The following is a 15761-nucleotide window of genomic DNA, read 5'->3' as shown; positions in this document are numbered from 1 at the left end:
CTCACATTACACAAATGACTTTTGCCACTTCAAAGTCACTTGAATACCTTCACCCATTTGACATGAAGAGGTGACCCATCTCTTTGCCAAGGAAAACCTCTGTACCTGAATAAGTGCTTCTAATCCATCAGATTACCTCCTCTATCCTCCTTACTTTCTCATTAATCTTAAAATGATTCTTTCTACTGGCCAACTTCCTTCTGCTTTCAGATATGAAAATCTCCCTTTTTTATCTATTCCTGCTAGTTATTGTCTCCTATGTATGTCTTCTCTAATTTGGGTCTTAACTCTTTGAGAAAGCTTTTCATAGGCAATTTTTCCATTTGTTCTCTTTTCATTCTTTCTTTTCCCCAGGGCAATTGGGGTTAAGTGACTTGCCCAGGGTCACACAGCCAGGAAGTGTTAAGTGTCTGAGATCACATTTGAACTCAGGTCCTCCTGATTTCAGAACTGGTGCTCTATTTACTGTGCCACCTAGCTGTCCCATTTTTCATTCTTTTCTTAACTCTTTGAAATCTAACTTTTGAAGTCTGCTCTCTCCAAAGTCAATTATATTTTCATTGACGAAACTAATAGCCTTTTCTCAATTCTCATAATTTTAGATTTCTCTGCCTCCTTTGAAACTGGTGGAAAAAAAAAAAAAAAAAAAACTTTGTCCCTTAATACTGTCTTCTTTGCAGGTTGTGGGGACACTGTTTTCTCCTGGTTCTCTTCTTACCTGTCTTACCAATCATTTTCTGTCTCCTTTATTAGAGATTTAGCCAGGACATACCTGCTAACTGTGCATAATGCCTTGACTATTGCAATAACCTGATGGTTGATTGATCTCCTTGCTTCAAGTTTCTACTCACTACAATCTATTCTCCACTCAGCTATCAAATTTTTCTTCCTAAAGATCAATTCTGACCATGTCAAACACCACCTTCCCCCATTCAATCAACTTCAGTTTCTCTCTGTTAACTTTAGAATGAAATATAAATCTGCTCTTTAGCTTATGAAGCTCTTCTTAACTTCATCCATTTTTACTTTTTCCAGTCTTCTTACAGCTTACTCCCAGCAATATATGCTGTGATCAAGTGATATCAGCATCCTTGATATTCCTCACATATTACACTCCATTTCCAGAGTATCCCATTTCTGAGTATTTTCATTATTTATCTCTGATGTGAAGAACATTTTTTCTTTTTATCCAAGTATCCTAATTTCCTTGATCTCTGTAAAATCTTAGCCAAAATCTGATCTTTTGCAAGGAGCCTCTTCTAGTTCACCTTAATGTTCATCTCTTCCTTCTGAGATTACTTCCAATTTAACTGATATCTATCTTCTTTGCACATAGTCCTTTGCATATTGTCTCCTCCTTTTAGAATGTAAACTCCTTGAGAGGAGGAACTGCTTTGTTTGGGGGAGTGTTCTTTAAATTATTTTTGCATTCTCAGAACCCCGTGCCTGGCACAGTAATTAAGTAATAAAAGCCAAATAACTGATTGATTGCAGACCAAGTGAATTACATGATTTATCCAAAGTCACAAAATGAAATATCAGAGAGACAATTCAAATCCAGACTCTATGGGCATTCCTTCTCTAGAGATAGGGATATTTGTACAGGATAAGAGAATCTGAATGAAGTCATATAATGCAGCATGTGAAACAACTATCCTAACACATAGATTTCAGCAAATTCTTTCCAACTTGACAAGGGGATGCATTTGTGGGAATTGCCAGCAGTAAGAACATGTTTGTTTTCTCTATACTTTTCTCTCTCATTACCCCTTCTAGTAATCAAAAGAGAGGCCTTCATCTTTCTAATCAGCTTCAAAGAAGCCCAATCTCCTATTTCTGGGTACCTGGTTTCCTCCTTGAACCACTGGAATTCAGCCAGGGGGACAGCAGAAGCTTCACATCTGAGAATGCCTTTCTGACCCAGTGACACCCCAGTGTTCTTGGCATTTGAGATATAGGGAGGATCTGCAAAGTAAATAGTTAGATCATAAAATAGTTGCTAAGGAAGCATTTCCATGAAACAAATGAATTTCCTAAAGCTATCTCTTGAGTCTAGCTCTCTGAAGAATAATTTTCCCAATTATCGGCATTACACTTATACTAATATTTATTTTATAAATTCTTATCAAACTTGTATAGCTTTTATAAGGCATGCAAGGGAGGAATGTAACACATGACACCAGATGCAAAAAACCTCCCTGAAAGCTCAGTAGGAGTTACAAAAGCCAATCTGGTTTCAAGAGAAAATGAAGGCAGAGCTAAATATGAGTTGCTTGCACCTTGACAGAGTATTTGACTAAAGATGCCATTCTGAATTATTCAGTAAGTTGGATAGGATGAGACCCCTTCTTCCTTTGCTCCTCTTTCCCATTTTTTGCCCATTTCACCCCAACATACACAACACACACACACACACACACACACACAGTTTCTGAGCAAGCCTTGAAGGATAACTCACAGTTCACGGTGATTTTTACTTTCCGCACATCTGGGGCAGCAACATCATTCAAGGCGCTGCATTCGTATTCCCCAGACTGGTCCCGGGTAATGCCAGAGATCTCCAGATACTCATCCTCACTCACAAAGCCTTGACCTTCTAGAAAGAAAAATAAAATGGGTAAACACTCTAGTAGCCGGGGGTGGAAGGCAAGAATAGTCAATCAATCAAAAAGCATTAATTAAATATCTTCTTTATATCAGACACTATGCCAGATGTTGAGAATACAAAGACAAGAACAAAACAGTTTGTGATCTTAAGAAATTTACACTCAAATAAGGAGATAATATATCCATATATACATTCGTACAAAGCCAACAGAGATTAAATAGAAGGTAATCTTTATGAAAATTAATAAATAGATGGGAGGGGATAGAGGAAGATTGGATGAAGGAAGACTTTTTACAGAAGATCAAAAAATATTGGAAAAAACCCCAAGGATTCTAGCATGTAGAGCCATGGAGAGAAAAAGCATTCCTAGTATAGCAAATAGCTAGGGGAAAGGTATAGAGATGAGAGACTGTGGAACATCAGGTAGATCAATGACTGGATCCTAGAGAACATGAGGGAAAAAGTAGGATAAGGAATAGTAGGTTGTTGGGAAATAAACCAAATATATATTATAGAGACTAAAACCATACAACACGATACATAAGGCATGTTCTATACATATGAGTCAGGAACTTTTTGAAGGAAAAATGTCCACATACATTAATGCTTAAAACCTATATAAGAACAAATTGATTCACAAAGATATATGCATGACTTCTGACTTTTTCACTTAATAGAAAAAGCTTCTTTAAAAACAGAGTTGGTGGGGGCAGCTAGGTGGAGCAGTGGATAGAGCACCACATGGTGAATCAAAATTGGGTACTTCAATATAAATATAAAATTCAATATAAATAAAAGACATTTTTTTGAAACTACAAGTATGAAGAATTCTGAGAGGATCAACACATTACCCTTACCATCTTCTTCCCAATAAATCATATGGACCCACTCAAAGATTGGAGGCATCAATCGAGTATTTCACTCTTGAAGGTTTGCAGGATTTTCAAGTCATTCATTGCTAGCAGCTGTAAAGATTCCAGAGCTGTCTTCCCTTTCCACATTTTTTACTCCTCTATAAATTCTAGACTAGGAAAACACAAGGACTGACTTGCTGCCTATGTGTTGAATATCTTCAATTTAAATCTAGTAAAAAGTTTTGCCAGGCTTGTGGACTTTTTGCTGAGGTAGTGGGCCTGAAGTTTGGTATGCGTTTTAATGAATAGTACCCGCAAGTTTTGTATTTTTTTTCCCCATATACTTGGGAAAACTTCTGAACATGTAGATGCTTAACCAGCCAAGAACAGAGTCTACCTTCAGGTGAATGATGCCATGTGACATGATTTGGAGATAATTACTCTTCTCATCTTCGATATTATTGTAGTTCAGCCACTTCTCAGTCATGTCCAACTCTTCATGATCTCATTTGGGATTTCTTTGGCAAATATATTGGAGTTGTTTGTCCTTTTCTTATGAGTTTATTTTACAGATGAGGAAACTGAGGCAGGCAGGCTGAAGTGACTTGCTCAGGATCTCACAACTAGTAAGTGGCTGAGGACTGATATAAATTCAGAAAGATGAGTTTTCTTGACTCCAGGTCCAGCACTCTATCTACTAGCTGCTCCATTTTTATTATAGCTAGTATTTATATAAATGCTTTAAAGTTTGCAAAGCACTTTACAAATAGGATCTCATTTTATGCACACAACAACTTTAGGAGGTAGGTGGTATTATTATACTGATTTTACAGATTAGGAAATGAAAGAAGATAAGAGGTAAAACTTGCTTTGATTTCTCTGATCTGTGCCTAAATCCAGATATAACAATTAGCTTCTAGTCTATACCCAGTTCTTCCACTGCCCCAGATTCTTTATCTTATTCTCTGAATGTCTCAGGTAACATTAACAATGCCCAAACACCCTCCCAAAGACTGGGTCTAGCTTTGAACCACAGAAATCTTGGTTTCCAAAGTGATTCCTGCTCCAGGTCTTTACAGACTTCTAAATCTAAATATTCTCAGGGAAGAATCCAAACTTTCTTAGGGAAGAAGACAATAAAAACAAGTGCTTTCTCCCACACTAATTCCCTGATTCTTTGGTCCCATAGGTATCAATCTTGTACATATCAATCCTTTGTTCCCATTTAGTTATTTCAGTTGTGCCCAACACTTTGATCCTAGTTGAGGTTTTCTTAGAGATACTATTAAATGAGAACAAACACAGCAACAGGCAAAGTAACTTGCCTACAAAAACTTTCAGAGGCAGGATTTGAACTCAGATCTTTATTACTTCAAGCCTAGAATTACAACATACACAACATTCTGCTTCCAATATATCTCTACTGTCACTTTTTTTTTTTTTTTAAAGAAAGTTAGATGGCATGGTAGAAAGATATTTTGAGTTCAAATCCTGCTTCAAATACTTACTAGATTTGTGACTTTGGTCAAATCCCTTACTTCTTTCAAATTTACTTTCTTCACCTATAAAATGGGGACAATAATAGAACCTAGTATATTGTAGGTTGTTATAAAGAGCAATATATGAAAAGCCCTTTGCAAACCTTAAATAGCTATATAAATATCAGCTTATTATTATTATTATATCATGATGATTAGTACATAAATTAGTACACTAAACTCTAAATTTCATGTGAGTAGAAATAAAATCTTAATTTTTAAAATTTCCTTGTCTCCCCTATAATACCTTCTCTACCTTAAATCTCTAAAATAAAGATTTATATATGACATTTACTTTATAAAATTTTGTTCAATGTTTCTGAAAACAGACTAAAATTATTTTGCAGGCTGATTTTACTTTCAGTAAATATTGGATTGTGTATGTATGTCTCTATATAAATATATAGATATATATGCATATATATGTATGTGCATATATATGTATGCATGCATTTTTGTGTATGTGTTTGTGTACGTTCATGCATTTGTGTATGTTCACATATACATGTGTGCATACAATCTCCTAAAAACAATGCTTCATTGCTCTTCCAAAATGTACTATGGGCATTAGCCACAAGTAATTAAAAACAAACTGCATTTAGCCAAACAAATGAGTACTTCACTGGGGGGTCTTGGCAGTAGCTTCAGGCTGGGTCACAGGTTCCCCTTCTTAGTTGGAGGGAAGAAGTCCTACTAGGTCATAACACAGAGACTGCATCAACCAGATGTTTTGAGATTCCCCCCGAGAAAGGAACCTCCAAGAATACCAATCCATCTGGATGGAAGATGTTTATTCCCCCCAGTGGGCAGGGATTTGGATTTATGCCCCAAACTACCAAGCATCACCCCAAGAAAGATAGATGCTGCTTGCTGATCTGGGAGTGTGTTTTATTTGTGGCATTTATATCAGTGGGACAGAGCCTGGGCACCTAGCAGTAAATAACTGGCCTACATGGCTTCCCTCTGGAATGTGGGATTTTATCACTGTCATCTGTTATGCCCTTTTCCTAGGAGCCTTATGTGACAAAAGGAGAACTGGAAAATTCTGTAGGAGTAGTTGAGAATCTTCCCTTCCTGTTCTGGAGAACCTCTTTGTTTCTTTGCCAGTCAATAGGATTTATTGTGTAGAATACAAACTCTTTGAAGGCAGAGACATTTTGTTTTTCTCTGTATCCCCAGAGACCAGAGTAGTCCCTTGTACTAGTGGGCATTTAGCAAGTGTTTGGTGAATTTTATGGAGGATTCATCACTTAGAGAACTCTATAGCTCTATAATCACAAAACTGTTGAAGGTCAGAGCTTGAAGGGACTTTAGAAATCACTTAGTGCATCCCCTTTGTAATGGGGGCCTTGGATTTTTCCTTTTTAATAGGCTGAAAGCAGTATCTTCCAACTATGCCCCTCCTATTTCAGTTTTTCACTTCCTTTTTTGAAGGGTAATTTCTATAGCTAATTTCTAATTATAGGCAATGAAGGAACCTGAAACAGCCAGGGGAAGAGGGTTAGGGTGTTTTTCCCCAGCTTTAAAAAGCTACAATGCTAATTTACTTGGGAAACATATACCCTGAGATAAGGAAGGAACTGAATGGAATGCAACTGCCTTAATTTGGCTAGAAGAAAAGGTGGGGACAGTGGGTTAAAACAGGAATTTAGCAGAAATTTGCACAAGTGGAAATGTGTGAGATAGCTAAGAGGTAATATTGATTTTAGTTATCTCATTGTAAAAGTTGTTACACACTTTCCTGAGAGCCACTAAAGGCAGGATAGAGTGACAGTAATAGAACAGAAACTAGTAGATAATTGTGAAGTTCCCTGACCAAGAGGAAGTGGTTCAGGACTATGCTAGGGGCAGAACCTTTCAAGGCACTAATAGGGAAACACTGCATCATATGTTCGTGGATTTTTAGCTGAAAGTCAATTTAAGACTAATCAAGAAGTTTTTATTAAGTGAATACTCTGTGCTAAGTTTTAAAAGGAATTTTAGAGATCAATGAATCCATTTTGTATATAAGGAAACAGGCACATAAAAGTTCATTCTCTTGGTCAGGATCATATACCTGACCCAGGTCTTCTTGATGACAAGTCAGGCACTCCATCATTATTCCATGTTGCCTTGTACTTATAAAGTCACAGGATTATAGTTGTTTAGAGTTCTGAAAATTTAACTTTTTGTTTTTCCTAGTTTTTCCTGATTCCAAATTCACTATTCTCTCTACTCTGCCAAGCTGTATCCTTCCCATAGCAGAGCAGAGTACTAGGAGTTATAGAATTTCAAATCAAGCTGGACAGCTCCTAGTTCGAGCCAGTAACTAAAGAAACTGACCCTGAAGAGTAAAAAGGCAAAAAGTTCTGATATGCAATAGCAGACCTAAACCTTGCCTTTTCCTAGCACAGTGAGTCAAGGGCTGTGTGTTAGGTGGGACTGACTCTCTAGCAGTCTGGATTTTTTTCTCACTTGGCTGGAGAAGAAGAGGAAGGGATTGTTACCTGCTCCCTGAATAGGACTCTAATTGAGGACCCAAGATATAGGTTTCCAGGGAAAGTGGAGATACCAGAGAGTCAAGTTCAGACTGTCTTTGCACTCTGGTACTTGTTCTTTCTATGTTAAATGTAGTAACTTTGCTATTTGTTCCAAGGTATGGTTAGTTTGGTTCCTTGTAAAGAAATCAGAAATACTGAAATTAGACCTAGAAGTGAAGCAGCAGCCCAGATTCTTTGAGGAGGGGCTAACGTGATCCATTTAGATAACTTTTAGGAGGAACCTTCAAGTCTGAACCCCAGTTTGTCTATCAGAGAAAAAGGGGCATCCTGGCTATAACTCATTTACATAGATGAGGAAACAGGCTAAGGAAGGTTAAATGATTTGAGTAGAGTCCCACAGCTCATTAGTGGCAGAGCTCTCACTTAGAAGCCTGATTGTCTGGAATTCATTCCAGTGCATTTTTCAGTCTAAATCTGTACTAAAGGTCATGGGATATTTTTAGATTTTAGGGGATATTCCAGGAGTCAAGAATCCTAAGGGCTGCTTCCTGCTTTTTCATTTAAATCTGATATTAAAAACAACAACAACAACACCAAAACAAAGCCATTAGCTTTTTTCTTAACTCAGGTTTATGACCTGTGAAATGGGTATGGAATGTCTAAACTCACAACCATCATGATTCAGAGAAAGAGTTCTATATTCTATTTTTAAACTATGCCAAACCTTTATGAAATATTTGAATGGAAGAAAAGATCCAGGCTGCTAAATGTCTGAAAAGATAGGAAGCTGCTGGGCTTAATCAAGTTCCTCTTGCCCTTACCAATTCTTGTTAAATATAAAATGCTGATTTCATGCTGCAGAGGAACGGAGGAAAAGGGAACAATTTTTTTTTTCCACCCTTTTACTGGCTGCCAGGAATTCAGAGCGGCTGACTAGGAACTGAAGATGGGAGGAAAGGAGGGAGGTAATAGAAAAAAAAAAAAGGAGCGGGGAGAAGGAAATCAAGAGAGAAAGAAGTGAGACTTAGAGAAAAATGTTGAGGGAAGAAAAAAAAAAGAGGAGAGAGGTGGCAAATAAGGGCTGGGAGTCTTTGGACATGAATTGTGGGCTTACACTAGAATAAGGCATCTCAGCCATTTTTGGACCATGGTCTTCTTTGGCAATCTGGTGAAATCTATAGATCCCTTATCAGAATAATAATGTCTATAATAATAATAATGGGAGAAAAGGATACATTTTAGTTAGAAGTAAGTAAAAATAAAAATGAATTTTTTTCCCATTCAAGTTCATGGATTCCTTAAAATATATTCAGATACCCTGGGTTAAGAGCCCCTGTGCTTAGAGAGAAAATACTCTAACCCACCCCCCACTCCTCATATACTTTCTGGCAGAAACACATAGCCTTCTGCCTCCTCTGCCAGTCTGTCCAACAATTATGCTTTGTTAGAGAGGTGTCTTATAATGAGCCAATAAACCAGGGTCATTATGGACCTGCTCTATCCTCTCAGTTATCTCAATAAAAGATGATTGGAAGCAAAAGAAAATAGATTCAATGAGTCAGTGACAGAAATACATAAATAACCAGAGGCCTCTGAGGGAGATAAGCTCAACTCAGTACATTAAGGAGATTAGCATCTACAAGGATACAAATGGGGACTTTCAGAGGGTGTCTGTGTGACAGATGAAAGGCCATCCATCAGAAGACAAGGGGAGGTCGCACCAGGGCATGACTCTGTCTGGGCCAGCTTGGAGGCAAGCTGCACACTTGGCATCAGGTAAGGGAGTGCCCTGGGCCTGTGAGCATTGCAGTACCACTTTCTTTTGCCAATCTGCTTCTCCTAGGATGGCATCACTCCAAGAACTGACAGTGCCCAAGGAGTCATAATACGAGAGCGTAGCTTTGTCTTGCCAGTAGACATACAAAGACATTCTTGCACAAGTGAGAAGATATCCTTTTAGGTGCCTGATCTCCTCCTCTTTCCCCTCCCCTCCTCAGACATCCAAGAGCTTATTACATGAAAGATGAGGCACAGTCCTCTGTGGAATACAAAAGAACCCAAGCCATAATCCCTGCCCTTGGAGAGTTGGAATTCGAGCCAAGCAAATATCTAATACTAAGCCTTTAGGGTCACTTGTTGCTGTCAAACCTTTCTTGTAAGGTTTGGGGAAGATGAAGAGAGAGGGCTACTGAGGTTTATCACAATGAGGCTATAATAGAGCAAGTTGAAGGCAAAGATGGAATGAAATAGATTCTTCTGCCACTTTCTTTTCAATCTGAAACATCACAAAGTCCTGCCAACTATTTACACATAATATCTCTTGGATCCAGCTCTTCTTTCCTTTTCGTTTGCCCTAGGATCACAGAATGTTCCAGTTTGAAGGGCCTTTGGAGATCATTTCACCCCCCATCCTAACAAATGAGGAATTCTTCCTTTTGATAGCCACCTCTGACTAATCATTATAGAATCAATCAAGCAACAAGCATATTATTAAGCATTTCTTTCATGTCAGTAAGCATTTATGTCCGAGCATAGTACATACAATTACAAAGAATGAAACAATCCCTACTTGGAAAGGAGTTTATATTGTAAGAAGGGAGATAACAAATTCATATAAAATAATGTCCAGAATGCATTTAAAGAGCTGAAAGGGATTTTAGAGGACATCTAAGTTTATCCTTTCACATTACAATATCAGAGGCAGAATTGGAACACAGGGCCTTTGATGGCAGATTAAGAGCTTTTCTTTTGTATAATACACTCCCTTCTTATGAACAAAAATGAGAAAGAATGGGATCATTCAGCCTTGGCTGTTAAATGGTGGGCCCAGCTACACTGCTATTAAGTGTCTGAGGCCTCCATGGAATTCAGGTTCTCTTGACTCTAGTGCCAGTGTTCTGTCCACCTAGCTGCTCCAATGTTTTTCCAAATTCTTTCTTAATTTTTTTCCAGGCTACTTTTTGCCTTAAAAGTCAAAAAAGATGCTTTATCTTTTGGACATCCTCTAGCTCAGGCCCTTTTCCCTCCATGTAAGAGGAATGTTAATAGTTTGATGTAATAGTTCCGGTTTGTATCTCTACTTTCTTCCATTTCATATAAAATCCACCAGAAAAAAACTTGGCTCAAAGACCAGTTTATGCAGGTTGCTATCTTTCTCACCAAGAATAACTTCTTATTGACTATTGTCATAAATAATGATGATGATGATAGCATTTATATAATATTTTAGGGTTTGCCAAATACTTTAAATATATTATCTCATTTATTAGCTACAGCTACCTCCCCGTGACTATCAAGGCCCCTTCACCAACTCCTCTAGTCCATTGCTAGCCATCTTGCTAATTATCCAGTAGCACAGAGTTCTGGCAAATTGGGCTTCTGACTCCTTCAGTGACTTGTTCTTTTCTGCTCCCTTTCCCATTGACAAGATTCTTTAGAGGGTGTGAGTCAAGGGTCCATTTTGGAAGCACCTACTATATATAACACATACTATATGCAGAACACAATGCTAAGTGCTTTACAAATATAATCTCATTTGTTCATATCAACTTTGTGAAGCAAATGCTATTATTATCCCCATTTTATTTTAACCTGAAACAGATAGACATTATATGATTTGTTCAAGATCACATATTCAGTTAAGTCTAAGGTTGGATTTGGATTCAGGTCTGACTCTAGGATTCAGCATTCTATCCATTATGCAATCAACTTGCTTCAAAAGAGATAATATCTAACTGAGATAAGATAATATCCATAATGCCCTTTTCTCCCCTTTTTTCATCCAATACATGACATCTCAAAAATAATTTTGAAACATTTTCAAATTATATCTCACTCTACACTGATGACTCCTTTGTTCCAAGTTTTTGCAAATAGTTTATATAATCTCTCATTGTTGTTTTAAAATCATTTATTTTTCTGATATTTGTATCTTGTCCCAGAACCTTTATGTTGATGACATAAAATTTATTTCTGACATTTGCACCATTTCTTAAAATTTAAAATTTCTTCAACATCTCCACCTATTTGCTACAGAAAGCAAATAGTGTTGTAGGATATTCCTTAGTGTTTAGCACCCCCTTTATTACTATTTTTTAATGTAACATTTATTTTTAAAATTGTCAGTTCCAATTTCTCTCCCTATTTCCAGCCTCTCTTCCACCCATTTAGAGGGCAACAATACAGTACCCAATATCCAATTTTTCATATTATCCATGTTGCCTAAAAAAAAAAAATAAGCAAAAGAAATAAAGAAAGTGAGAAAAAAATCTTATGCTTTAATCAGTACACAGAGTTGTTCATTAGTTCTCTCTCTGAAGGTAGAAAACATTTTTCATCCTGAGTCCTTTGAAATTGTTGTTTAGCATCTTCTTTACAGGTACAGATTTAGTATTAGTATTTGAGGAGATGATTTAAACAATCTGATTACACAGATTAAGAACAAAATGACCAATTCAGATGTACATACACAGTGTTTACCATTCTCTTTAATTATAATCCTTTAATATTAAAGAACAGAATCATTCTAATGGATTATACAGTGCAAGCAGCTACTGAGGCAGCTAGGGGGCAAAGTGCACTTGGACTCTTCCTGACTCCTGATAAATTTAAATTTTAGATAAGCTGTTACCTGCATGTTACCTGGAGAAGTCACATAACTTCTTTCAACTAAGTTTCTTTATTTGTAAAATGGGAATAATTAACTACATCTACTTCCTGGAGTTGTTGGAAAGATCAAATAATATTTGTCATTTATATAGTGCTTTAAAGTTTATAAAATACTATATAAATTATAGATATTATACATTAATCTTTATTTATATGACTATTTGCATTTATCCATTCATCTAAAAACAGAATAAAAAAGAACATTTGCTAAGTATTGATTTGCAATTAATTCATACCCTAACATTCTTAAATACATTAATTTAATCATATGATTTTATGCTACCACTCTATTGAAAGTTCAATAAGGATAATAACTATATTTTTCCCTAGTTTTTTTTCCCCCTGCACTTTTTGGCTATATCTTCCCCATGTTCATGCAGGATTCATTATGGAGTAGGTGCTTTGAAAAATTCTATTTATTGACTTGGGGCCAGTGTCATTTAGTTATAAGCTCCCCAAAGGTTTCCTTTGTCTCATCCAAAAAAAATGGCTCTTGATTTTTGTTGGGGAGAGGCAATTTCTGATTGTTTCTTTTCTGCAACTAGGGTGGAACAAGTTAAGAAGATCTGAATTCAAATCTAATCTTTGTTTACTAGCTCTGTGGCACGAGGCTTGGTATTTAATCTCTATCTGCCTCAGCTTCTTCAACTGTAAAAAAGAGATAATAATAACATTCCAGGCAAGGTACTGAGATACTATTTATAAAGCATGCCAAATGGTTGGCTCATACTAGGTGAGAAATAAATGTTTATTTCCTTCTTCCCAGTAAAAGAAGATCCTTAACTCCCACTGCCCTAGTAGCCTCTGCTCAGTTACTTGGCAAGGGGAAGCCAGACTTAGCTCTGATCAATGTCCCTTAGAAAAAATTGCTTGCTAACTTCTTCTTTTGTGGCTGGAACCCTTAGTCCCATCTTGAACTCTTCCCTATCCTTTCACAGTTGTTTTTTTAATTAAGTGTTTCTCTTGACCTGTAAGGCTTTCAGTCACATTTCCAATTGCTTTACCCTCTATTCTCTCTCCCTCTGGCTAGTGAATAACCAAAAATAGTTTACATTTATGTTGGTCTTTATGGTTTGAAAGCATTTCACACACACACCATTTTATCTAATCTTCATAATATTCTGATAACATAGGCAGTAGAAGGAAAAGAAGGGAAGGCAAAGAAAGGGAAAGGGCTTTCCCCCACCTATTCTATTCTTTTGGTTTGCTGCTAGCAATTGCTAATCCAGAAAGTTACATATCCTTCCTCAAAAACTCTTTAATACTCGCTTATTATAAGAAATCTTCTTTGAATCAGGTTTGAAATCTTATAATTAATGAAATTTATTGGCTTTTTCTTTCCTTGAGTCTATTTTCTCTATAGCTTTCCTGGAATACCATAAAGTGAGGACTGGGGATGAAATCCACTTGTGGAATGGTTGTTGTCAAAAGGTTCCTAAAAGATATTCCAAGGCCAGTGCCTTTGAATAATGAAAAAGTGCTGGAGCTGATCTCCAGTGAATAGTTACAGCTTCCCAAGGCACTACCTTCACTCCATGGTGCCAGTCCATGGGAAGCTCAGTTCTCAGCTATAGGGCTTTTCTCTTTCATTGTTTTTCTTTATCTTTAACTACTTGTTGTGCCACAATTCTCTTTTAATGTTAAAGTTTCCCTAATTGTCCTATTCAGTTACTCTGCTTCAGGTTATAACCATTCCCTCTTAATGTTAGGATAAAGGTCTTATATCTTAGACCTTAGGCTTAAATCATTCCCTCTTAATTTTTGATGGAATAAAGGTCTTTAATCATCTTAGACATGATTAGAATATCAGGAGCCTCTCCAGTACTTCCCTCCATTACAAGTCATCCCAGGTACCGTCCCCATTATGTCATCATTTTTGTTACCCTATACAAGAATCTTGTATCCAACATTCGCTGATGGATTCTTGGAGATGATAGTCTCATTCAGCCCTGGGTTCAAAGCATGGATCCATTTGGTCCCAGTAAATCTTTCCCTTTCGAATAAAATACTAAATTGTTCTCTAATCTCTATCTTGCCTCAGTTTCTCTGGCATTACATACTAAGCCCTATTTTGAAGTATTTGGATATTCCTATATTTCTGAACCAATTTGGATCCTTAAATCTAGGTTATCTACCACATTAGAATCTTGGTTACCTCTCTCTACTTCTGGGATTATCATCAGCTTAATGTTCCATCTTCTAACACCATTATGTCCCAGATAATGAAAGTGTTTTCTAGTGTTTTTTCTTTAGCAAGGGAAAAAGTTAAATTTAAAGGTTAAAAAATGACACAGAAGAGTAAAGTGAACAAAAATACACATGTGGGAAATTCACTGAATCATAGACTTAAGTGGGACTGCAGTCTTATTACCTAATAAATTCAATATGTTTATGTTTTGGGACCCAGCTTTGTTAATTCTAAATTCAATGCATCATTTTTTTTCGGAGTTTTTTAGAATAAATGTTGAGATCCATCCAGCTAGCTATACTGGATTCTATAGATCCAGGCTCACTCTCAGTACATCAGAGAGCCTCAGGTAGAATGGGGAGCTTGCTTGGATGTTTAACCTTATTAGTAAACATCATCACTTTTTATTATTGTCATTGAACTAACCCATTTTCCTTTTTTTCTGACCAACATTTGGGAAGCTAGGTGACACAGTGGAGTCAAGATGACTTTTCTTTCTGAGTTCAAATGACAATAGGCATGTGACTCTGGGCAAATCAATTAACCCCGATTGCCTCAGTTTCCTCATCTATAAAATGAGTTGGAGAAGGAAATGATAAGCCACTCCAGGATCATTGCCAAGAAAACCCAAAATGGGGTCACAGAGAGTCAGATATGACTGAACACAACTCAATAAAATGACCAAGGTTCAAGAAAAAGAAGAAAGGGAAGGGAAGGAGATGGAAGAGAAAGGAAAGGAAAAAAAGAAAAGGGAAAGGAAAGGAATAGAGGGGAAGAGAAAAGGAGGGGAGGGAAAAGAAAGAAAGGGAAAGGAAAAAAAAGAAGGGAAGGGAAAGTAAAAGGAAGAGAGGAATATTTTACTGGATAATGGATGTAGAGATGGGAAGGGACTATCTACTCCAATCTTCTTTATTTAAATAAAGATTTATTTAAATAAGAACACTAAGACTTAGAACCCCAAATCACAAAGGTAGACTCAGAGGTAGAACCTTTGAACACACTTCTTTCACCATAAAAAATAGAAAACAATATAATGACAAATGCCATTCTCCAAATTAAAAAAAAATCTCTTTCCCTTTGGATCCTAAGATCATAGCAAAAGAAACAAATTGATTCAATTTACTAAGCATTTATTAAAAACCTCCTATGTGCAAGTCACAGTACTAGGCATTGTTATTTAGTCCAGTGTCCTACATATGTGGGGCATTTCTTCTACCACATCCCTATCAGGTGTTTAGTTCTTGATTACAGCCAGTGAAAATTCAAATCACTGCAATTCAACACACCCAACAACACATTTATTAAGACCTATTATGTGTCAAGCAATAATAGATACTAGAGATGCAAAGCCAAAAGAATGATCCAGTACCTGCCTTCAAGGAATTTATATTCCCTTGGACTGAGGGTATACAACTTAATGAAGGA

The 15761-nt window shown here is 36.8% G+C and overlaps 1 protein-coding gene across 4 annotated transcripts in view; it reads right to left on the bottom strand.

Annotated features, from left to right (window-relative positions):
* Positions 1 to 15761, bottom strand: part of OPCML (opioid binding protein/cell adhesion molecule like) — a 1489737-nt gene that overhangs the window by 24598 nt on the left and 1449378 nt on the right. For all 4 annotated transcript variants that reach the window (XM_074303775.1, XM_074303776.1, XM_074303777.1 and 1 more), the window contains 2 exons: positions 2459 to 2596; positions 1845 to 1965 (listed from right to left, as the gene is read on the bottom strand). In XM_074303775.1, the coding sequence (XP_074159876.1) occupies positions 1845 to 1965; positions 2459 to 2596 (259 nt within the window). The remainder of the gene's footprint in view (positions 1 to 1844; positions 1966 to 2458; positions 2597 to 15761) is intronic.

The sequence above is a fragment of the Sminthopsis crassicaudata genome, chromosome 3, assembly GCF_048593235.1.
Source record: "Sminthopsis crassicaudata isolate SCR6 chromosome 3, ASM4859323v1, whole genome shotgun sequence".
NCBI classification, from domain to species: domain Eukaryota; kingdom Metazoa; phylum Chordata; class Mammalia; order Dasyuromorphia; family Dasyuridae; genus Sminthopsis; species Sminthopsis crassicaudata.
The sequence above is the reverse complement of the archived record's forward strand: the minus strand, read 5'-3'. Positions and strand labels throughout refer to the sequence as shown.